At 39.2% G+C, this 25533-nt stretch overlaps 1 protein-coding gene across 1 annotated transcript in view; it reads right to left on the reverse strand.

Annotated features, from left to right (window-relative positions):
* The window catches only part of LOC125291159 (basal body-orientation factor 1-like), a 156136-nt gene that overhangs the window by 121349 nt on the left and 9254 nt on the right, over nt 1–25533 (reverse strand). The window contains exon 3 of the mRNA XM_048237750.1: nt 21296–21361. Coding sequence (XP_048093707.1) covers nt 21296–21361 — 66 coding nt within the window. The remainder of the gene's footprint in view (nt 1–21295; nt 21362–25533) is intronic.

Below are 25533 nucleotides of genomic sequence, written 5' to 3' on the forward strand. Positions count from 1 at the left end.
TGAATAATTAGCTTAATGAGTTCAAGCAACTGAGAACTTTCTTCAGCCAATGGATTTTAGTGTTTTAGCAACTGAGAAAAACTGTAAGTACTCATATATTTTAGATGTTACATGTAATGTACATATACAGTATTTATCACCACATATGTATTGTGCATACATTGTATGTGCATGGTCTCATATATACATATATATTGTAACATATATTGTGCATATATGTTACAATATATATGTACATATATCTTTTACAAATATTACCAATACATTTCCCCATATACATCTGAATACATTATGGTGGATATTTCTAACTAATTTGGGGCAGTCATGGCCTACTGGTCAGGACTTGAAACCGAAGGGTTGCTGGTTCGATCCCCGACCAATAGGTAAAATGCTGACCTGATCACGATGTTGTGGCACCATTCTTCATAGTAGCAAATGGCAACATCATCAGCTGACCAGTTCACAATGTTGTGGCTACATCACTCACAATAGTACATGGCAACGTCATCGGCTGACGTCGCAGGGACGGTTCCCATGACACCAAATGGTAACGTCATCAGCTGACCAGTTCACAACGTTGGGTCAACATCACTCACAGTGGCAACGTCATCGGCTGATGTCGTGGTGACGTTTCCCACAGCATCAAATGGCAACGTCATCAGCAGACCCGTTTACAACGTTGTGGCAACATCACTCCAAATACTACATGGCAACGTAATCGGCTGACATCGCCGGTACATTTCCCACAGCACCAAATGGCAACGTCATCGGCTGACCTAATCACGATGTTGTGGCAACATCACTCCAAATACTACATGGCAACATCATCGGCTGACGTCGCCGTACATTTCCACAGCACCAAATGGCAACGTCATCAGCTGACCTAATCACGATGTTGTGGCAACATCACTCCAAATACTACATGGCAACATCATCGGCTGACGTTGCGGGGACGTTTCCCACGGAACCAAATGGCAACGTCATCAGCTGACCCGTTTACAACGTTGTGGCAACATCACTCCAAATACTACATGTCAACGTCATTGGCCGACGTCGCGGGGACATTTCCTGATACTAAAGCTGACCTGATCATGATGTTGTGGCAACATCACTCACAATACTACATGGCAACATCATAGGCAGACGTCGCGGAAACGTTTCCCATAGCACCAAATGGCAATGTCACAAGCTGACTTAATCACAATGTTGTGGCACCGTTCTTAACGGTACCAAATTGCAACATCATCAGCTGACCATGTCACGACGTCGCTGCAATGTTACTAATGGTACCAAGTGACAACATTGTCTTGCAAAGTATCTGTGATGTTGCAACAACGTAGCCAGAAGGTAATGTCGCGGTGACCAAATGACAACTTTATGGCGAAGTTGCTGCAACGTCATGTGTTAGCTGGGTCAGCTCACAAACTCACTGATTACCTCTGACATTGCCGCGTGGCGTGCACACACTGACATAACACATCACGAGTGCAACGGACAATGTGAACATTGCGGACTATTTGCTGCACTCGTAATATACACGTACACCACATACACTCCTCTGAGTGGTGCTCCAGTCAAAGTGAACATTCTGAGATGCTACCAGCACTTATTCCCACACACTCACCACACTAAATGCACATTTGTGGAAGACCATAGTTATTAAGACATTTTGATTATTATTAGGCATATTTTTGGGTATTTCTGTTCATACTGTGAAGTTGACCTGTGTTAATGGAACCTAACTGTCACTGTGTCTGAATGTGAATTTACCTGCCGTTAGTATAACAATCTACTGGATTCTGACATTGAACGCCTATTAGAGGCAAGGGTAAACATTGTGTTGCATTTGCCTGTAAGCTCACTCATTGATGAGTTATATCTGTCATTTGACGACCAGTTTATTTCAAGGTAACATGATTACAGTTTGTCCAAGGTTTGTGTTACATCTGTTGAGCAGTATGTAGTGGTTCGAATGTGTTGAATTTACTGATTTACTAATTCTGAAGGGTAACAATTTTGAATTCTAATTGTGGGCTCACACTGCAAAAACTGCTTATCTAACAAAATCTAACCAAGTGTTATTAATCTTATATCAAGATAAAAAAAAAAAAAGTTTGACTTATTTTAAGATGTCTCATCCTGAAAACAAGCAAATTTGTCTGCCAGTGCGTTAAAGGGGTGGTTCAGGATTAGGGCTGGGATAAACGATTATTTTTTAAACGATTAATCTAGCGATTATTTTTTCGATGCATCGATCAATCTAACGATTCATTTTTTTCAGTTCGATTTGATTATCTCCCAATTAATTCACTAATAGCAACTTATACATGTTTATTTACATATATGAATGAAAAAACATGAATTGTTAAACATTGTAATATATTTTATATATATATATATATATATATATATATATATATATATATATATATATATATATATATATATATATATATAGTTTATTGCTCTTAAGATTCCAAAATAAAAGACTATAAAAGGCTGCTGATGTGTGGATGCAATCCATAACGTAGTTAGTTCAAATAACGGTTCGTACTTCTCCTTTGGACAAGCACTTTTGAGTCTTGAGGAAAACACTTTTCCATTTACATCGGGATTTTGCAAACATTCATAGTCAATAAAATGAGCCTGAGTAACGAATACAAGCAGCTGCAAATAAGCATGCTAAACTTGACATCCAAACAGTATTCTAACGTTAGCTTTGAAATACTGCTTGATTGCATACTGTAACTTAACTTAGTACATTGAGGAGACTAAACTATGTTACATGTTACGTGTACAATAGTAGGACTACAACATAGAACATCAATGTGTGGTGGCCGGTTTTGATTTCGTGGTGCCCAGCCACAGATTAGTCAACGTATGGAAAACACTGAAGGTGTAAAATTAAAAATATTTAGCAGCACATGTTATGCCTGACGAATCGACGCTCATATTTTGCCTCAACGTATTTTTTGCGTCGACGTCATCGATTACGTCGATGCGTTGTCCCAGCCCTATTCAGGATTTTGGACATAGGACTTCATTTCCAAGTAAGCAAGTGTGATATTTATCAGTGGAGAACGTTTTCAGCACGTTTCATCCAGTCTTTCTAATTGCAGAGTTGGCAGGTGCTAGGCTAGCGCAAGTCAACGGTATGTGTTAGCCTGCCACTAAAAACAGTCTTACCACTCCACAGTACACCCGAGGCAAATTCCAGACAATCGATGTAAATGTCTGTGTTGATAGAATAGTGTATGAAATACAACTACCCTCGCATCACGTTGCAATAGTTATACTTTGTTCCCTGAAGTTGGTAGTAGGCATTTAAACAACTCTGCGGCAGACTGCTACTACTAGGTATCTCCATTGGAGTGCGCTTTACTGTTTACTGTTTACTTTTCGGCACAGTACTACTAACCGGAGCAAGTATAATTCCGCCGCTGCTAAGAAACTAGTCCCTCAAAATGTAATGCGATCGTTGAAATGCAAGGATAGAATAATGTTAGAAATAAAACTATCAACACAGATATTTACATCGATAGTCTGGCGTTATAATTTATTTGCCTCGGGTGTACTGTGGAGTGGTAAGACTGTTTTTAGTGGCAGGCTAACACATACCGTTGACTTGCGCTAGCCTAGCACCTGCGAACTCTGCAATTAGAAGGACTGGATGAAACGTGCTGAAAACGGTCTCCACTGATAAATATCACACTTGCTTACTTGGAAATGAGGTCCTATGTCCAAAATCCTGAACCACCCCTTTAAGCAAATTTGTCCTAAAAACAAGCATATTTGTCTGCCAGTGTGTTAAGCAAATTTGTCTTGATAAGACTCCTTAAAATAAGTCAAAGTCTTCTTAAATTAAGTCAAAATGATCTTTTGAGAGGGCTAGGTAAGTCTTTTCATACTAAAAACAATACCAAATAGATTTTTTTATCTTAATATAAGATTAATAACACTTGCTTAGAATTAATTTTTTGCAGTGCATAACAGTGTTTGATATAGGTTCTGTTCACTGGTGAGAATAGGCTACACAGTGGCAAGTTAGTTTAAATATCCATACTGGTGAGACTAGGCTACACAGTGGCAAGTTAGTTTAAATATCCATACTGGTGAGACTAGGTCAAATGAAAACCGGAGGATTATATGTTAAACCTGAGTGATGAACTGTCATTTTGTTGAATTAAAGCATTTTATTGTTAGAATAAAGTCCAGCAATTGTTTCTTATAGTGGGTTGATTAATGAATACTCTCCAGAGTATGGGCAACTTTTTCTTAGTACTGCTGTGAGTTGGGTAAAGGGAAATAGCTTGGTGTATAATTTAGGTCCAAGTTGAATTGTGTAGTAGGAGTCAGGACGTGATCCTGTATTTCCCTGCCGTCTGGAGACATTAGTATTGAATAGCCTCCCCCTACCATACGGGTACTTACCACCCGTTACAGTAGGCTAAAGTTGAAGGCGCAGTCAGGGATTCCATATGAGATCACGTTTGTTTGTGTTTATGTTTAAAGGATAATTCCGGTATTTAGCACTTTGAGTCCCTTTTCTGGTTTGTTTTGGATGAACTAGAGAGGTGGACACCGACATTTTGAGGATTGGTCCTGTCTCGACTTTTCTGACTCGTTTTGAATTGCCTTTGACTACTACTACAGAGAGGCTGCCTATGGGCATGCACAAACATGTCCTTAAAACAACCCTTAACATTCGTTTTCAAAACTGTGCAACTCACCGAGTGGTTAGTGGTGTTCGTTGATTATTGTTGATATATTTATTTAAAGGACAGTGCACATTATATATATATATACAGTCAATGCTTTCAAGCCCTGTGTTGCTAACATACCTAGGCTGTGAAACTAAGGTCTAGCCTATTGGTGGGTTTAATTGAATTTGAGTAATAGGATACGCAACTATTTATATCTGGAGATAGTTTGTAATTCCTGCAGCGTTCACCAAAATTATAGAAATGATACAAGACACTTATCTCCTATAATCCAAGATAGATTTTCTTTGAGTTTTTGAGTATTTATTTTACCAAATGACATGGAAAACATAATTCATTTCATCCACATCTTCTTATGCACAACAACGCTACTAAGTTAGCTTAAAACCGTGAGAATCAAGCAAGCCTCACGGGCCGTCAAGGCCTTAAAGTGACAGACACTCAATTCGACTTGCACAGCACCAATACAGTGTAATGACATGAAAGAGAAGTATATATAGTTTATACAGTGCTGTGCAAAAGTTAAGACACCCATGCTGAAATTGACAAAAGGGAGGAATAAAAAACATCTTTTACCTTTTGTCTTAATGTCTTAATTTAAAACAAATAGGAAAAATCAAACCTTTAAGGACATCCATTTTTGAATGCATCATGTATCGTAAATAAATAAATGTTATTATATAAATAAATGTCTTAACTTATGCACAGCACTGTTAATTCTAAATAGTAATAGTTTGTACAGTGGCCTGTGATTAAGCTTTATTTTTTGTAATTAATTGTAAATAATAATATTCTGTTGTGCCATTTCATTTTTGTTTCATTTCAAATTCTAATAATAATGTAAGTAATAATTACTAATAATGTAAAAATGAAAAAGGTGAAAGAAAAACATGAATAATCCTGTTCAAGTACTGCAATAATCATGCTTTGTTGTAAATGCTTGTGTTGATAGTTATGTCATAATTTGTAACTCAATCTGTCAATTTCTTTCAACAAAATCCACCAGAAGTCACCATTTAAGGAGTAATTTTTTTCACATTTTTTTTTTTTTTGGGGGGGGGCTTCCTAAGATCAACAGCACCGCTGCTGGAAAAATTTCTAGGGGAAACACTGCAATCCACCTAGCTGCTTGTCCCCTGTATGCACTGTAAAAAAAATGTGGTCTCTGTAGACAGCCCAGGCTCCAAAAACAGCCAAATTTGCAAAGATGTGACTTAAAAATAACCTCTGGTAGCCTATAAGTGGCATCACGCTCTGTCTGCCACTCGTTATCTGTAGCTGATCAAAATTACATAAGCCTACAAGTGGGTACCATTTGGAATTGTCCGGTTTCACGCGTGATTCTCAAGGGACCTCACACGTGAATCACGTGTCTTTTATTTATATTTCCCCAGTTAAGCTGCAAAGTTGTAAGACGTTGTACGTTATAGGCTGTAAAACATTTCACGCAGCTGTGTGAATCACAGAAAGCGTGAATGAAGTGGCCACTTCTAAATGGGACCCACTGTATGCTTTGAGTTAACACTATATGTTTAGCCTATTGAATAACTTGATGATGGAGAAGACAAACCACTTTGTGGAATGATGCGTCATCATATGAAATTTGCAACAATGTGACTCAAAACCAGTCTCTGGTAGCCTATAAGTGACATCACACTCTGTCTGCCACTCCTTACCTTTTCCTGGTTATGCTTTGCATGTGTGGCATTCTGAAATGTCCTTAAATTCAGGGCATTATCGCTCATTTCAATTTGGGACCTTGCAGTCAGAATTGTCATTTATTTATTCAAAGTCTAAAGACAGTCAAAAGTAGCCTATGTCGTTTTGAATAGCCAATGCATACCTGTGTTTGTTGGTGCATTGTTGCATTGTAAATAAATATTTCTTGAGCCGTTAATCAGATCAATCTGATTAACGGCTCAAGAAATATTTATTTATTTATCTCTTGTCTTTCAAGGTACTTATGTAGTGCATGCCTTCTCACCAGCACAGACCTGTCATTCATCAGCCAATCGCCCTGGGGTCGTATTCACAAAGAATTTTAAGGCTAAAAGTAGCTCCTAACTGGCGAATTTAGGAGCAACTCCTAAAAATAATGGGCGTGTCACTCCTAACTTTAGGACTCCTAATTTTATTCACTAAAAGTAATCCACGAAGCATTTTAGACCTAAAAGTAGCACCTAAGTCTGGGACAGCTTAAAATAAGTCGAGAGAACTCCTAACTCACTAAGACCTATTTACAAACCGCTTTTTGTGGCATTTCACGTTGCGATGTTTTGAAATCCTATGCGGCTACAGGAGCTTCCAATTACGAGGAAACAATTCTGCATTGTAGGCATAACTAACTGATGCAATAATGCCACCAACAACAACCAAAACTAGGCTACTCATTGTCAACATGTAAATTAAATGTAACGTTTCATTGTAAATCAAATTAAAATGTTCTCCTCTTTGCAAACGTAGGCATAGGCTATGGTGACAGATTAATTTAATAATGTTAAAGATACTGCATCAATCCGTATGTTTCATTAGGCTACTAGGCTATTTGTTTTGCCTTACTCTTGATTCATTTAGGCTAGGCCTTTTTATTCAGTTATTCATCATCTTCTGTCCTTGTGTAGCGACGATTCTCAGACCTGTCACCTGTCACTCATCATCGTAAGGGAGGTGTTTGGAATCATTCAGCGTTACAATCATCAGCCAATCAAGGTGGTCACTTCAGTCAAGCTCGTGCATGAGTAATGACGTCATCCATAGCAACGAAGACTCACTCTTAGTTTAGGAGTTGTCATTTTTCCTTACTAAGAGTAGGTCTGAAAGGCTTTGTGAATAACTTTTAAGAGAAAACTCCTAGCTAAAATATTTTAGTGTGATTAAGGAGTACTCCTAGTGGTAAGATTAAAAGCTTTTCGATATGGCCCCTGGTCACTGCAAGCAATTTGTATTTAATCTAAAACCCTCCTCTTATCCACTCAACTGTATTCCACCAAGGGTGGTAAAAGAAGCATTTGATAGAGTGGGTCCCTCCATCCTCTCTATTATCAATTCATCACTTATCTCTAGCCAAGTACCAACTCATTTTAAACATGCAATAGTGCAGCCCCTGCTGAAAAAGCCAGAGCTTGATGACACTGACTTAAACAATTATAGACCCATCTCAAAATTGCCCTTTCTTTCTAAAATCCTACAAAAGGTTGTCTTTCAACAACTCCAATCCTTTCCATCAGAGAATGAGATGTTAGACATCTTCCAGTCTGGATTCCGACCTAAACACAGCGCGGAATCTGCTTTGATTGAAGTCACTAACGACTTGTTACTATCAGTCGATGCAAAGAACTGTGCATTACTTATGCTGCTAGATCTTAGCACCGCCTTTGACCCTGTAGATCACGGCATTCTTTTATAGCGCCTTGAGCACTGGGTTGGAATTTCAGGTACCGCACTGAAATGGTTTGCTTCCTTCTTAGAGGGAAGAACCTTTTCAGTTTCTTTCAATGATACTTCATCTTTATCTGCCCCCTTATCTTTATGGTGTTCCACAGGGATCAGTGCTTAGTTGTATTTTATTCTCACTGTACATATTGCCACTCAGTCAAATTATGAAAAAGCACGGTATATCCAATCATTTCCATGCGGATGATACACAACTGTGTAGATGTGGTTCCTCTGGTGCTCTAAACCCATTGCTTGATTGCCTAAAAGAGATTAAACAATGGATGTCCACCAATCTTTTTAAAACTGAATTAATCCAAAACAGAAATTCTATTTTTTTGGTTCACATGAAGCTAGGGTCTTTTGCCAGATATGTAAAACCTTATGCAAGAAATCTTGGCTTTCTACTTGACCCTGATTTTAAATTGGAGAAACAGATTAATGCTGTTGTCAAGTCATCTTTTTACCACCTTAGAATCTTAAGGTAAGCCAAAACTATGTTTTCTTTCAAAGACTTTGAGATATTGATTCATGCCTTTATTTCATCCTGCCTGGACTACTGTAACTGTCTTTAACAGTCCACTCTATCCCGACTTCAGATAGTGCAAAATGCAGCTGCAAGGCTGCTCAAGTCTAAAAAGACACAAACATATTTCTCCAGTTTTGAAATCTCTGCAATGGTTACCAGTGAAATTTAGAGTAGATTACAAAATTCTTCTTTTTGTCTTTAAAGCTTTAAATGGACAAGCTCCCCAATACCTGTGAGTTTGTACACTTTCACTGCCCTCCCAGAACTCTGAGGTCCTCAGATAAACTGCTGCTCTCAGTACCTCAGAGTCATTAAAAAATAAAGGTGACTGTGCTTTTTCAGTAGCTGGGCCCAAGTTGTGGAACAACCTGCCTTTTCACATTAGATCCACACCAACTATTGGTGCTTTTAAAGCCAAGTCAAAACATATGCTATCAATGGCTTTTAAATGAAGTGTGGAATGTAATTATATAGGCTATATACAGTTAAGAACATAATTATTTATACCCCTGGCAAATATTGATGTAATGTTAATTTTCTCTTGACCAATATGTTTGTTCTGACTGAAAATGACACTGCCACATGCCAAAAGGTTGTAAGACAATGTGGTAGAAACATGGAATCAAAACAATTATAGTTATTATCTTTTTTAGCATTTTTTATGAAAAATGGCAAGTCCAAAATTATTCACACCCTTTTTAAATAATCAATGGAAACATTTATATTTGCATTAACAACTCTCAAAATGGTTCTTATAATATCTACCAAGCCTCTCCATGTCTCCACAATGATTGTAGACCACACCTTTTAACAGCAATCCGGGTTTTTAGTCAGGAACGATTATTTGCCATCACGCTGGCCTTGTGCTCACTTTTTTGACGGATTGGATCTGGACTCTGGCTCTGCCACTCTAAAATGTTGATATTGTTCTCAGTTAACCATTTCTTGCCTGGTTTGGCTGTATGTTTTGGATCATTGTGTGGTTTAATGGTCCAATGATGCCCATTAGGGCAGGTCTCTCGGCAGACTGCCTGATCTTTTCCACCAAAAATCTCAATGTAGCCCCTTGTTTTAGTGTTACTGTTTACTTTGAGAAGTTCATCAGGTTCCATTGTCTGAAAAACACCCAAAACTAATACATCGCGTCCACCATTTCCATAACAAGAAAAGCAAGGGTTTCCATGCTTGGGTGCATTTTGTGCAGGTATGAGAGGGGACTTCACTGCCTCATCTATCACAAAACACTAAGGGCTCTATCTTGGCGATCTAAAACTCAGTGCAAAACGTATTGTTATCATGACGCAAAGCGTATTCCTACACTCCGATTTTTCGCCATTCGCATCTCTTTTATTGAACAATGCGCTCAGGGGTGTGGCAATTAACGACCTAAGGTGTCGTCTTGGCACATTATCTAAAAATCTCGGTCTATAGCAAAAGGCGCATATGAAGCACAACTGAAGATGCACTATCACGACATGTAAGCAGCAAGTCCTCTGCAGGAATCAAATGTCCTCAGGTTTTTTATTCAGTCATTTTAATATTATTAGGGTAAGTGTTGCTTTTTTCAGGCTATGTTTTCGATGGTAACCCATTGTCAGTCAATAGTGAAAGTAATTAACTGTGTATAACTGTTGTGTTGTTGACTATGACACCACGGTTAAGTTAATTTCACTTTGCCAATGAGTTCAAATAATAGACGAGTGCAGGCGTGTAGGCTATACTCTACTATAGGTTTTAGTAAAGCGTGGTTTAGTGGAATACCTATTCCATACGGTCTCACCTGCAGGCAGATTTCTTCAAATGCGCAGCTCACTGTCAAAATACCGATGTGCTGTTTGAAACTGCGCTGCTTGCTGTTAAAGGGAATGACAGATGTTTAAAGGATGTTACGCCCAAAACACACCCATGACTGATTAAGAAAAAGAAGAATCGCTTCGTTGCGCCAGGCGTTCGTATGGCAAATAACAACAAACTGTTTGACGGCCCATGGTATTTCTTCTGCCACGACCATCTGGCTGCAAAGTACAAAGTTATTTTTGAGTGGAGCTATGTGCCACTTCAGAAGAAATGTCAGGAATAAAGAAGAAGATAGGCTTTTGGGGCGTGGAAGAAACACATTTTAAGACAGCATAGTAGCGACATTATGACATAGTGGCAGTATAGCTTAGGTAGTGATAAGGTTACCATGATAAAGTTGTTATTAATCAGAATAGGCTGTGTTACATGTAAACCGCAATATGAACGGAATATTCTATTAACAACTCAATATATTCGCAATATTGTCTCATTCTGAATAAGGTCAATACTCGGATGTGAACGTACTCATCTACACAGATACAGCGTTAGCCATCGTTAGCTATCACTGGGTCACTCCCTAAGAGATCTGCCTAATTCACCACTGGTTCTCCTGACACCACAACTCTGCCAGTTCTCTCCCTGGCCCCTATCTTGCCTAGGAAGCTCATAATTATAGGGCTGTGGCCCGTTATAGGCTTGTTCATTTACAATCTCCTCTGAGTCTGTGTCAGGATCCATTACATATCATTGATTGAACTTGACCGGACTCTCCTCTGCTACCTCACTTCCAGTTAGTGGTTTATAGATGCGGAAGTTATTTTCTAAAAGTTTTATCACAAAATTGTGAATATCATATCAATGCTCATTAAATGGTAACTATAACAACCATAGTAAACAAAGTTGTGCAACAAACTGAACAAGTCGGCTTCTTTTTAAACTGAACTGCTTGTTTCCTTTGTGTGCTATAAAGGCATGACTATTGCCTATTGAGATGTAGAGGTTGGCGTCATAAACCATATTGGCAGGAAAGTTCAGAGTGGCACCAGTTTTTTTAACTGGAGTTTGAAAGGACAAACCGGTAAGAAAAAACTATATTGTCGAGAAATTAGGCTGTAGGCAATTAGGCTACTTTACAACGGAATACAAAATAAACTTTGGAAAGACAAAAATTGTTTTCAAAGAGCCTCAATGACCGAATCAGTGCATATACCTATTGTCAGTTGAGTTTATTCATTGCAGCTCTACAAACACAGCCTATGCTATTTTAGCCTAAATCAGCCATGAAGTTGACTGAAAAACGTTACCTAGTTTGAATATTTGCATTAAAAGCACTTATAGAATAGTATCCTAGTTTTTAGATGAACTGCTCGTTACAACAGCGAGCGTAGCTAAAATATTTTTAGCCACCTAAATTGACCAAGCTAGGCTACAGTGCTTTGTCTGAGAAGGTGTAGTAGGCCTAGGCAAATATGAAGCGGAGATGTAAGCCTAATAATAGGCTACCAGGAGTATTTTGAACTTGCATGTTTCATGCATTTAGGGACAAAAAAGACCTTCCTCGACACCAACAGATGTTAACCAACACCCCATCTCTCCACTCTGAGGGTAGCCTGCCCTATTATTCCACAGTATGAGTCAGCTATCAGGCATGAGCCAGTACACAACAAGCAATGTTTGTTGTGAGCACAGCAACAGCAAAATAACTATAACTACAGCAAAATAAAATAACTAGCCTACTGTTTAAGCTTAGCTTTATGTGTTCCATGTGTGTGGCTGCTGTGCTAAACCTGACGACTAGAAAAGGCTAATGTTAGATTACTTTGGTCAGAGTTGTGTCATCACAGACACAAAACATGGCAAACAGATCAATATAGAAACTATTAGATAGTGTTAGAGTATTTGAAATATGCATACTCAAGTCAAGTCAACTTTATAGCGCATTTCATACACAGAGGTCATTCAATGCGTTACATACTGCCATTAATATGTTTCTAATATTAGAAATACATGCATTTAACAGCTAAATGCACTGGGACAAGGTAGCATCCCATCAGGGTTATCACAGCATAGGCTACATAATGCAGGCTAATCGCGTTTCCTCCCCTCGCTGTGCCTTACGCATTGTTTTTGCGTTTCTCTGTCTGCGGATGAGATAAAGTCAGATTTTGTGACTCACGTGTATATTTATCTATAATAATTTATTCTTCATACATTAGTATGTTTTGGTAGTGGGTTAAGTGGTGGGTATTCTCACTGATATTAGGCTGCGAATGGCTGGCTGGCTACTGATCAGAACACAGTTTTTTCTGCCAGTGTGTCAAAATTCTGTTTTTGTGATGTAACCGCTACATCTCTATAATGGTAACTGGGCAGTATAATAGCCTTTGAGTTGTCTGGATATACATAATTAATGGATTGGCACAGGAAACTCCTCTCCGCCGGACGCGTTGTGGAGTTCTTTGCTTCCGCATCGTCTATTAATTCCATATATCAGGACCAGGCTTGGAATTTCACCATTCTGGGGGCAAGGCCACTTGGCCTTCAGTTGGGCATATTTGGTGGGGGGCACAAAGGCCACATGTCAGGGCACCAAGGCAAAAGTTAACTATACAGTAGTAGGCTATAAAAATTATCAAAGTTTTATTTAGCCTATTCACTGCAGTAGACCTGCATCATTGTATGAAACATTACAAAAACATGAAACATGACATATTACATATAACTGTAAATCATCTGATCATCTAATAAAAACAGATATCTAGGCTATATATAAAATTTATTTTATATTTGGCCTGCTATGAAATCATGTATTGAACAATTTAAATTTAAGCACAGCTCAGCTTTAAGAAACTCAAATAGCCTAGATGCATGCTTAGCATTTTATGATCATTAAGGCTACTTTCACAAACTCTTAGTCAGTTGTCCTCTGATTTACAAACATTTATTTTGTATTTGGCCTGTTATGAAATCATGTGGAACAATTTAAACACATTGTAAAACTTAAAGCCCAAATTTGGAGACATCCATGCATGTCGAAATGTACTGCAAATTCAAAACTGGATTACTCTGGAACGTCTAACTGTACAGGGGACTGCTTTACACTTTTGTGTTCGGTAAGGTCTGCTGTTTATTCTGATATGTGGTTTGTCATGTGTTAAAAGAAGGGTTCGTGAAATATTCTACCGAGATGAGTGGGTAGGGAGATCATGGACGCAAAACCTTCAGTAGAATGTATTATTAAATTAAATTATATTATTTACTTTTCTCACGAACCGTTCAACACAGCAATTATCGGCTAACATCATTTAAAAGCTGAGAAAAAGCTCTTTCATATGATACTTGTGATGTCTGTGTGATGAATAGGCTAGTTCGCGAGTAGTTCAACTGAGAAGAATGGGTGAATTTGGACGCACTTTCTTGCGCTGTCACTTTCTCTACTGCGTAAAAGACTAAATTAATTTGCGCTGTGAATGCTAAGATTATTTTGACAGGCCACAGGCTAAATAAAAATCGCTATTAGTAGGACACAAAGCAGAATTTTGAAAGAAGGGGGCACCAAGGCCACCGTGGCCTGTAAACCTATGATTTTCAAAGGGGCTTCACGGCCAACGCAAGGGGCTACGACGGCCATGGCCGTCGTGGCCGCCGTGAAATTCCTACCCTGATCAGGACACTTCGGTGGCCGTTATGCCTTACTTATCTTACTTCTTCTATCGCCTACTCTGGTAGAGTTGTACATACAATGCAAGATATTTAGCCTATTTATTTATAGACAACGTAAGGCGGGAGGTGTGTGTTTTAATTATCGAATGTTCTATCGAACGTATTTTTTATTGATATCAATTACATGTCTATTGTGATACATATCGGTATTGTTTTATCGCCCAGCCCTAGTGGGGACATATTCTCATGTTCAGCAGCATAACTGATGACTGGATTAAAAATACTGGAATCAGGGCCTTGCAAATAAACCTTTACTAAAGCATTTCTTAATTGTGAGTAACCTTTACTTAAATTGAAATTACTAGCAGTTTATTTTTTTTGGACTTATGCCTTTAATGTGATAGGAAGTTGAGAATGACAGGAAGCGAGTGGGAGAGAGTCGGGGTGGGATCCGGAAAGGACCACAGGGCGGGAATCGAACCCGGGTCGCCGGCATACGGTACAGGTGCCCCAGCCCGTTGCGCCACGGCTGGGGCCTACTAGCAGTTTTTACATGGAAATCTGAGGCACATAACTAGTTGCTAGGTTACGGGGACGCTGGCGAGACTGACGCCGCTCCGTCTGGCTTATTTTTGTTTGAGTTTTTCAATTTTTCGCAATTTAATTTTATTTATTTTTTCTAACAAAGTTTGTCACACGCTTAAACTACGTTTCGGCTATCTAATGTTATAATTTTCTTGAATTTTACCCCATCGTGGGTTTTGTTTTTTGAAGGACTAACACCTGACCTGGACTGACTGGGCAATCGTTGCGCTGGTTGCGCTGTGTTCCACTGTCTGCTGTTGAGCTTGAGGCTGTTTTTGGGACTTTGGCTACACGGTGTCTCTCTCCCTCTCCATCCCATCCTGTCAGCGGATTTGACGCCGAGTTTGTTGACCAGCTGCTAGGTTAGTCGGTTGACTAGACCTTCCAGGGAGATTGAGGCTTTGTGCTGTGTTGCCTTAGCTGCTGCGCCTCCACATACAAGACCTACAGTGTCTGTCTCTTGGACATTTGTACTAGCCTACATGGGATTTCTCTACACCGCTGAGCAGCTCCAACAACTTGCCTCCTCAAATGCCAGCACTTCTATCGATGAAGCTGTGCTCCACCTTTGCCAGGCTACGGGGATTCTTCGGAGGAAGCGCTACATGCACAGAGGGTCGCGTCGCTCCTTTACCATCTATCATCAAGCAACGGAGGATGCTATCCCGACTCTCCAGTCCCGGTGTGGCTCTCCTGTGTGGTCCACTCCTGTAGGCAACTCTGCTCCCCGCAAGAAAGTCTTCCATCAACACCTCATCACCATACGGACTATGCCTGTTACCGCTACTGCTGCTGCTACTGCTCCCGTCACTGCTGCCACTGATTCCACCTGTGCGGGCTCTGGTGGAGAGGCTAATCTCTGCCGGGTAAATCTCTCTAACTGCGGCCCCTTCCAAGTAGTGTTAATTTCGTCAGACGAGACGAGAGGAAATATGTTCGTCAACAACCTTTTTTTTCATGACTAAGACGAGACGATGACGAGACGGCAGTAATGTCCTGAAACACTGACTAAGACTATCTTAAGATGCATTATTTTTGACGAAAAAAGACGAGACTAAAATGTTTTGCATGAAATAAAAACTAAGATAAAATCTCTCTTCATTTTCATCTACAAAATGAGAAGACAGAATATCTAGCTGTTACGTTTTCAAAATATTCGAATGAGTTCATACTACAACAGCTTTCCTGTAGGCTAGTCTACGTGCTGTTGCTGCAACCCTGTGGCTGCAACACCTAAACTACATGGAACAAGAACACTGGAGATTTCTGCCAGAGTTAGCAAGCTAACTACCTAAGCTTTATGCCACAATGCTACATACCCAGAAGTTGAAGCTTCTCTCATACAAATTAACATCCCCCAGAATGTCCATACGAAAATGTTCATCATGTAATGTCAACTATTTAACTAGTTAGACTGATGATGCAAAGTTTGCTAGCAAGTAAGCTAATATGGAAAGTTCGCTAGCAAGTTAGCTATGGCTAAGATGGAGAGTCTGTTTGGGGAATGTGTTGTGTTTTACAAGATATCGCCATCTAGCGAGGCGGAGTAAAACATTAATACTTTGGCCTATGACAGTGTTTCTCAAACCTTTTCAGTTTCAGGACCACTTAACTAACCCTATCTAAAAAAGATACAGTTCACTTCAACTTCAACAGTAGCCTATAGTTAGTCTACACAATAGGCCTACTGAACTACCTTGCTTATTGTCTTTGCACTTTGCTTATTGTGTGGATTCATACTGTATGATTTAAACTGGCATATCTTAGTTGCAGAACTGTTTTTACATACAAGTTGGTTCAATATTGCAAACAACTCATCTATATTATATTTTACCATGTCTGCTCGCGGACTACTTGGGATACCTTGCGGACCACCAGTGATCCCCGGACCACACTTTGAGAAACACTGGTCTACGAATATGACAGTGGTCCAGTCAAATCTTTTACTGTCTATGGTCAAATCCCAGCCGAGCTATAACTGTAGCTCGACTTACCTGTGCATGTAAACATACTGACTGACAAAAAATCCGAATGAGTAATTATAACAGACGAGTAGCCCTGTGGACACACAATATTGTTGGAAAATTGAGATGTGTGAAACACTATTTGACTCAAATGGTAATCAGAAATAATTTGTTACAAAAAAAAGACTAAAATGTGTTGACTAAAACTGACTAAGACTAAGATACCTTTAGTTTTCTTTTGACTAAAACTAGACTAAAATGACGAGACTTTTAATCAACTAAAACTTGACTAACAAAAATGATATTTGAATGACTAAATATGACAAAGACTAAAAAGGACATTTCGTCACAAGACTAAGACTAAGACTAAATTAAAAATAGGTGACAAAATTAACACTACTTCCAAGAACGTCATGAACAGGACTTTTCTTTGGTTAAGTTTGCTGTCTTAAATGCTCGCTCTGTTTCCAACAAAGCATTTATTCTGAATGACCGTTTTACGTCCCACCATCTAGACTTTCTGTTTATCACCGAGTCTTGGCTCTCTGGTGATGACATCATTGCACTTGGTGACCTTTGCCCTGCTCACTGTAGTTTTTTAAACTCACCTAGGGTCTCTGGTCGTGGTGGTGGTCTTATTACAGTGTTTAAGAACAGTTTTAAATGTAGAATTGTACCAACTGATCTGTTTTCTACTTTTGAACTACAGCTGTTTAAGATCAATGCATCTGTACTTTGTGCCTTAGTCTACCGTCCACCAAAAATTAATTGTAATTTCATTCAAGAATTTGCTGAACTTCTATCTTTTATGGCCTCTCGTGCTGATAAGTTATTAATCTTGGGGGACTTTAACATCCACATATGCTGCCCATCTAAACCTTTGGTCAATGAGTTTTTAGGCCGTGTGGACTCTTTTAACCTTGTGCAGTCAGTTATGGCCCCAACACATCAGAAGGGTCACACACTAGACCTAGTGTTGTCCTCTGGTTTCTCAGTTTCCAATGTTAAAATAGTTGATACTGGTGTGTCTGACCATTTTATGATTTTATTTGAATCTTCACTGTTTTGTCAACCCCCCCTCCACCCCCCTCATCCTACTCCCTTGTCAGGGCTATTAATTCCACCACAGCCTCACAGTTCACTAATACTTTTATGCTCTCTCTTTCACCTGCTGTCTTAGATTCTCTTTCCACCTGCACCGACACTGAGGATCTACTTACTCTTTTTAATACATCTTGCCTTGCCACTCTTGATTCTGTAGCTCCTTTAAAACAAAAGCGGTGTAAATCCAATAGGTCAACTACTCCTTGGCTAAATTCCACTACCTGTTCGCTCAGAAAGGCTTGTAGGAAAGCAGAGCGAAAATGGAAAAAAGATAAACTTCAGGTCTCCTATGATATATTTAGAGATTCTCTTAAGGCTTATCAAATCACTGTCAAAGCAGCAAAGGCAGCTTTCTATGCTGAGCTTATTCACAAAAATGCTCACACACCAAAAGTGTTGTTTAACACAATTAATAAAATCATAAATCCTCCTACTACAATGTCCTCTCTTCCTGCTACAACAGAAACCTGTGAGATGTTTCTCAATTTCTTTATTGACAAAATTGACAACATAAAGTCTCATATCACACCCTCAATTTCTGATCCTGCTTTGTATCAGTCTGTAGTTTGCCGCCTCCAACAATTCCAACCAGTCTCTTCCTCACAGTTGTCAGACTTGGTCTCTCATATGAAGCCCTCTTCTTGCCACTCTGATATTCTTCCATCTCACCTTTTCAAAGACGCTTTTGCGGCTATTTGCGGCTTTTGCGGCTATTTGCCCTTTTATCTTGAGCATCATTAATAGCTCCCTGGCTAATGGAGTAGTACCCTCTGACTTTAAACACGCTATTGTGCAACCTCTCCTGAAAAAACCTTCCCTTGATCCCATTGATTTGAAAAATTATAGGCCCATTTCTAAACTGCCCTTTCTCTCTAAGATCTTAGAAAAAGTTGTTCTGTCACAAGTCTCTTCCTATTTAAACACCTCTAATATCCTTGACAAGTTTCAATCTGGTTTTAGACCACTTCATAGTACAGAGTCTGCCTTACTTAAGGTCCATAATGATCTATTGCTCTCTGTTGACTCTGGCTCTTGTGCCCTATTGGTCCTGTTAGATCTTAGTGCTGCTTTTGACACCATTGACCACAAGATCCTTTTAAAACACCTGGGTGTTGAAGTTGGTCTGCAAGGCACTGTATTACATTGGTTCAGATCTTACTTAACTGATAGATCTTTTTCAGTGCATTTAGGCAATACTTCTTCGTCATCTGCTCCCATTAAGTGTGGTGTCCCCCAGGGTTCTATTTTAGGGCCTCTATTATTTTCTTTATACATGCTTCCCCTGGGCTCCATTTTCAATCAATTCAATATTCGTTATCACTGCTACGCAGATGATACCCAATTTTATATACCGGTGGCCCCTGAAAATTCCTGCTCATTGACAAACCTTTTTCTTTGTCTTAATGACATTAAGAAGTGGATGGCTAACAACTTTTTACAGCTAAATGACAGCAAAACTGAAGTAATCATTTTTGGACCACCAAATTCTGTCAACAATGTAAGCAAGTCTCTTGGCCCTCTGTCTGTTAACCATCACAGTGTGGTCAATAACCTAGGTGTTTTCCTAAACTCTTCTCTGACTTTTAATAAGCAATTCAACAGCGTTGTCAAGGGAAGTTTTTACCAACTTAGGACAATAGCAAAGCTCAAGTCTTCTCTCTCCTACAGTGATTTAGAAATCCTTATACATGCCTTTATTTCCTCTAGGCTTGATTATTGCAACTCACTGTATGTAGGTGTAACTAAATCTACTCTAAACAGACTCCAGCTGGTCCAAAATGCTGCAGCCAGATTACTGACTGGATCTAAGAAACGTGACCACATTTCACCTGTGTTGGCTAAACTGCACTGGCTTCCTGTGGAACAAAGAATTAATTTTAAAATTCTTCTGTTTGTTTTCAAAGCTTTACATGGTTTAGCACCTCAGTATTTATGTGATCTTTTAATTCCTTACTGTCCTCCTAGACCTCTTCGATCATCTTCCCAGTGTCTTCTTTGTGTTCCTTCTGCCTCTCTTAAATCCAAAGGTGACAGAGCTTTCTCTGTCTATGCTCCCCAGCTTTGGAATAGCCTTCCTGATGTTGAGGTGAAATCCTGCCCCACTATTAGTAGTTTTAAATCCAACCTAAAGACCTACCTCTTCTCCCTAGCTTTTAACACTCCCTGACTCCCTCACCTCTCCCTTTTTTTTAATATGTTTATATGTATGTATTTGTATTATTATTATTATTATTATTTTTATTATTATTATTATTTATTTTTTTATTATTATTATTATTATTATTATTTTATGTAAAGCACTTTGGTGCAATGCTATTGCTTTGAAATGTGCTATATAAATAAATTTGACTTGACTTGACTATAACAAATGAAAAGATATCCCTAGCATGGTTTGTGGGTGCTTTGGACCTTGTAAAGTGTATAATTTGTAAAGTGTAAAAATAATCTTTTCATCACCCATCCATCCATTTTACCACAGCACTGGACTGGAGCCAATTTCATCCTTCAACAATGTAGTGACCCAAGGCATTGCTCCAAATTATGTAAGATCTATCTAAGGAAGAAGCAGCGAACCTGCAAAGTTTGTAATAGTACAATAGTTTATACTGTATGTGCTTAAAAGAAGTGAGGCTGTATCCAAAGTCTGTTCCTTCAAAAAAAAACAAAAGAACATGATTCTTGTTTCAGAATGTGGTCCTGGCTTTCACATTACATTTCAAAAGCTGACCACAACATATTTTCCAGAATAATGCTACATGGGCACAGCAATGCTGCCACTACATTTTTAACATGGATATTTCAAGTTGTTCCAACTCTTACCAGAGTTTATTTCTATTCTGAGATCTTATTGGAAACCATTTTAATAGAATAAGAGTCAAATGCAAGATGTAAAACAGCTTTTCAAAAAAACATATAGTTTAACTAGTTTTGCATAACTGTTTAAACAAATGGTTTGTCATGGGCTGGCATATTCCCATTCAGGTATAGGACAATAAAAAGCTTTTGCTGAGTTTTAAAAACAACCATGGACACGTGAGGGACGGATAACTGGTATGAGTCTTCCAAACGTTTGGGTTTTAATTACAAGCTGCAGCACCCTCCCCCCAACACCACAGTTAAAGGCTTACAAGACACAAAATGCAGTGGTCCTGTTTTAGTTTTTATACTTGTTTTGTTACTTCTTCATGTATGAACACTACATCAGTGTAATTACAGAAAGAGAAGTGTGGCTCAACTCCAAAACCATTTTTAGAAATCCAGTATGATTACACAGGGTTTTTTTTTTTTTTTTTTTTTTTTCAAGAAAACAAGATGCACCCTGGAGAGCATGACAATGTGATTTAGTAGACATTGTGCAGAGCAGAGTGTGGTAGGGTGTTAAGTTTCTCTGCATATTTACAGACTAAGCACCTCTGCTCAAGTCCCTTTCCCCTCTAATGTTAGGCTACATTTCTTTGACATTCTGAAAAACAAGCCAAGTGGTCATTTTTATCACTTACAATTTGCTCTTTCTCCTCCAATGCCTTTGTTTTTTCATGGTGTAGTTCTTCTTCAAGTTCTGCAATCTGAAAGGGAGACACAAGTGACAAAAAAAAACGACCATAACCACAGGAACGATTTAATATCCTTATCGCAAAAGCTGACATTGGTAAGTGATTAAGGTGATAGCCAAACCTGAAATAAGTTAAATGTGGCTTGATGCACTAAGACAATAAGCCAATCCCATATTTGTTTCACATGCCTCTTTTTCTCTGCTTTTGTGGGAACTGACCTTGTATTGGTGTCATCACATACCTCTAATACCCTCACATTTTTTTTTTTATGTCTGATGTGTCTGACTGCATTGCCCATCATTTAGTCCTAAAGATAGCAACAGCGGGCCTACCCATATTGACCCAAGTCTATTAAGCAATTATAAAGTTTTATATCTGATTTTTTACAAAACCTTGATTTATCTTGATTTTACCCCTGGATCATAATTTTTGCTATTCTAATAATTCTGCACTATGGGCTAGACCAGTGTTTCCCAAACTTTTTTTTCTGGGGACCCACTTTTTAAAAATGACAAACCATCGCGACCCATTTCACTTCAGATCTAACATGCAACCATATTGTTTTAGGCCACAGGTTCTCAAACTTTTCTTGGGGGTATTCTTGCATGCTACGCAGTCGTCACTCTTCAGCATAGTAAGCTGTATTTCTAAAGAGTGATGTTGTAGGCTACGTTGCGTTGCAGACAAATGGATCCATAACACCGTCAATTCCTATGTAAACATAGCAAGTAACTCAAGTCGTTATATTGTTGCCTATTTGTGGAGGTTTCTTGTGCAATTCTTGTTGAGGTTTCTTGTGTAAACCTAGTTGAGGTTTCGTATAATTATTTATTTTGCTTTTTTATATGTGATTGTTATGACTATGTGAAGCACATTGGGCTACCTTTCTGTGTATGAAATGGGCTATATCAATAAAACCTGACTTGACTTGACTTGACTTCTTTATTTGGAAAGTTGAATCCGAATTTTCCTCTGGAGTTAAACGTTTGTTTGTAGGCCATATACCAAGGCCGTGTATTGATGTTGTGACAAGCTATGTTGTAAGAATGTGAAATGAATAAATATCAGAACGAGGCTTTTGCGTAATAGTCAAAAGATAATGCGCCTTTACTTTGCCTCCAGTATAGAGTTTGCGAGGTGGAAAACAAGAGGAAATAATTTAAATACATTTTAATCCATTTAAATTGTAGCCTAATAATGCACTGTTGAGCGCTTTAAATCCGAAATAATAAGGAATGTGAGGAGGTTGCTATTAACTTTAAAGAGTGCATCTACAATCAAAACTATCTACAGCCTTTGACGCAAATTGAATAGCCATGTCCGCATACGGATGTCTGCTTTAGGCCTAGTCCACACGTACCAAACCGATCTTTTTTTCCTCCGTCTTTCCTGGAACCGTATCAAGAATATTTATGTCCAAACGGATCCATCTCAACACGACTCAACCGTTACTTCATACCCCAGGCCTATAGGTGGCACTGTTTCTTTACAGAAATTGACCAAAACTTGCGCTTTACAAACAGACAGAATAGGCTACGGATTGAAGTGGCTAGTGCAAGGAAACCAGAATTGTTTGTGTGGACTGATGGTGAACTGTCAACTGTAGTCAACTGTAAAACTAATCAACTTTATTTTACGGTTTGTGAAGGGTGCAGTCCCGTCCATTTGGCTAACGCAGGTAGGCCTACTAATCACCTTTACTTTCTTTGGTTGTAGGATAGTCCGTGATTCACATTAGTTTTGGCTATCACCGCGAATTAGGCTACTAAACGCAAGGCTTACCCAAGTTCTAGGCTATTCTGTCGCCGCGATTTATAATATTGCTATAAAACCTTCGTTAGTAACATTCAATATGTTTGCCTGCATCAAATCGAGCATTTGCATTCAGTGTGCTACCATCGGCTTAACGTGAGTTCTAAAGCGTCTTTGTATGCTTATATCTGATTTCACTTTCGACTGTGAATGCATGTAGGCCTATATATGTTGTAAGACATGTAAAATAAATGAATGACACTGGCACTAACGCACAAATTAATGTAGCCTAAACTTACACCAAGACTTTCCAAATAACTTAAGTTCTCTCTGACAGTAGCTAGAATGCATAAAAAACACCACGGGAAAAACAGTGTTCAGTCCACCAAGTCATCAGCTACAAGAAAGCACCAGTTGTGATATTTATCTGACGGAGTGTGTCGTAGGTAATGTCATGTATGAAAATTAGTATTGTTAGGCAATACTATAAGTGCAAGTCCAGGGCAGCTGAGGTGTGGCGATGACATCATCGATACGCAAGCAGGATGTGCGGTTTCGCTGTCTAAACGAATTCAAACGGGCTACAGTTTCAGATTTTTCCACTCTGGGACCAGGTTTCAGAAAAGTGCGGTTTCGGGCAGTGCGTACAGAATTCGTTTGGACGCTCAGCCAAGACGAAGCAAAACCTCTGCGTTTAACCTAAAAAGCGTCTCCGTGTGGACAGGCCCTTAGTTGACTAGATTTTAATCGGTCAAGTTGAAGAGCTGATTAGGCTGATGTCCCTTGCATTTTGCAACTGCGAGGTCCGCACAGAAATGTTTCATTTTGCGAATGAGATGTCCACGCTGTCCCCTGTGCGACGTGTTCGCCCCCAGTTTCAGAGCTATTCTAAATGCAAAATTGCACAGAGGGCCGTGACTGTGGTAAACTATCCTAATAGAAAACTGATAGCTTTCCTGGCTAAATGTAAATGGTATAAATTAGGCCTATTAGACAACATAAATTGTGCTGACGACCCAAATAAAATCTCCTGCGACCCACCCGTGGGTCGCGACCCAGTCTTTGGGAAACACTGGGCTAGACGTACTAACACATTTGTGCCAACTTCAGGTGTAATTTCATAAAAACATGGCATAGTATGTACAAACAGGCCACACTTTGGTAAAACCGCAGACTGCCTGTCGCAGGAGCAGAGAATGGCAAGTTGCGCTTTTCTGTATAATACAGTATGCATTTATGGGAGGGTCATGGGACAAGTGGGTGTTTCACGTAAAAAGATGGAGAGAAGCATAAAATGTGCCTAATTATGTATTCCCAATGTTTCCCAAACATTGACTTTTTTGTGGCGGCCCACCACAATATCAACATTGACCACCACACAATGCTTTTCCAGGTTGTACTAAATTGTGCTTAAATCTGGTTAGCATCATAACCACGCTGCACTAATTTGCTAAAAACTGTTGCATTCAAGCTAATTCTGCAAACCTACCACCACAAATAGAATTCAATTCTGTGGGGAACACTGATTCCCCTGTATGTACGAAATTTTGGGGTGAAATATTTCCACCCTTTAAAAGCAGGCATAATCCAAATTGTGATTAAATGCATCAGTCAGAGAAATGTTCAAAGACAACAGAATTGGTATTCAAAACATCAGTTTTGCTTCTTTGTACTAAGTCCTATGTCAAAAGCAACCTTAACTTTCATTAGCCTTTCTAATGTCTTACTTTCACTTTTATGTCATCAACTCTCCTACCTGCTAGATTTGGCTATTAAAACTGGCATAGCCTACAGTACGTGCACAATTGACCGTTCGCAAAACCCCGCCCATCGAACGCAGATGAGCCAATGGCAGTCCAGTAGCTCCGTGCAGGCAGACATGGGCCGTCAACTTCACCGTACGGCTCCATAGAAATGTATTGGGAGCCTTGATATTTGTCCGGTTTTATGGGATTTTATAGTGATATGAGTTGAAAAGGACAGTCAAATGACATATGTGGGATTAACACAACACCGATACACAGAAAAATGCCTTTCAATCTTGATTACGTTTTCTGTAATTATGTTAATTTAGATTAAATGCAGCTCACAACATCAAATAAAATTGACCAATAAAAACTTAGCTAAAACAAACACAAATCTTTGACCAGGCAGAGTTCGATGCAAAAACGATCACAGAGAGATAGAGAGACACAGAACACACACAAAGAATGACTTTGGTAGGACATTGGTCAACCACCAACACCACCCACACACACACACACCCTATAACCCCCCCCTGCCCCAACACACACACACCCCATTACACCCCACACACTCACACACCATACCCCCCAAATGTGCATACACCCCACATATCCACGCACACCATTACTCCTCCCCACACACACACACACACCAATTCATCACCCTGCCCACCACCCACACACACA

This window comes from Alosa alosa, chromosome 2, assembly GCF_017589495.1.
Source record: "Alosa alosa isolate M-15738 ecotype Scorff River chromosome 2, AALO_Geno_1.1, whole genome shotgun sequence".
In the NCBI taxonomy this organism is placed as follows: domain Eukaryota; kingdom Metazoa; phylum Chordata; class Actinopteri; order Clupeiformes; family Clupeidae; genus Alosa; species Alosa alosa.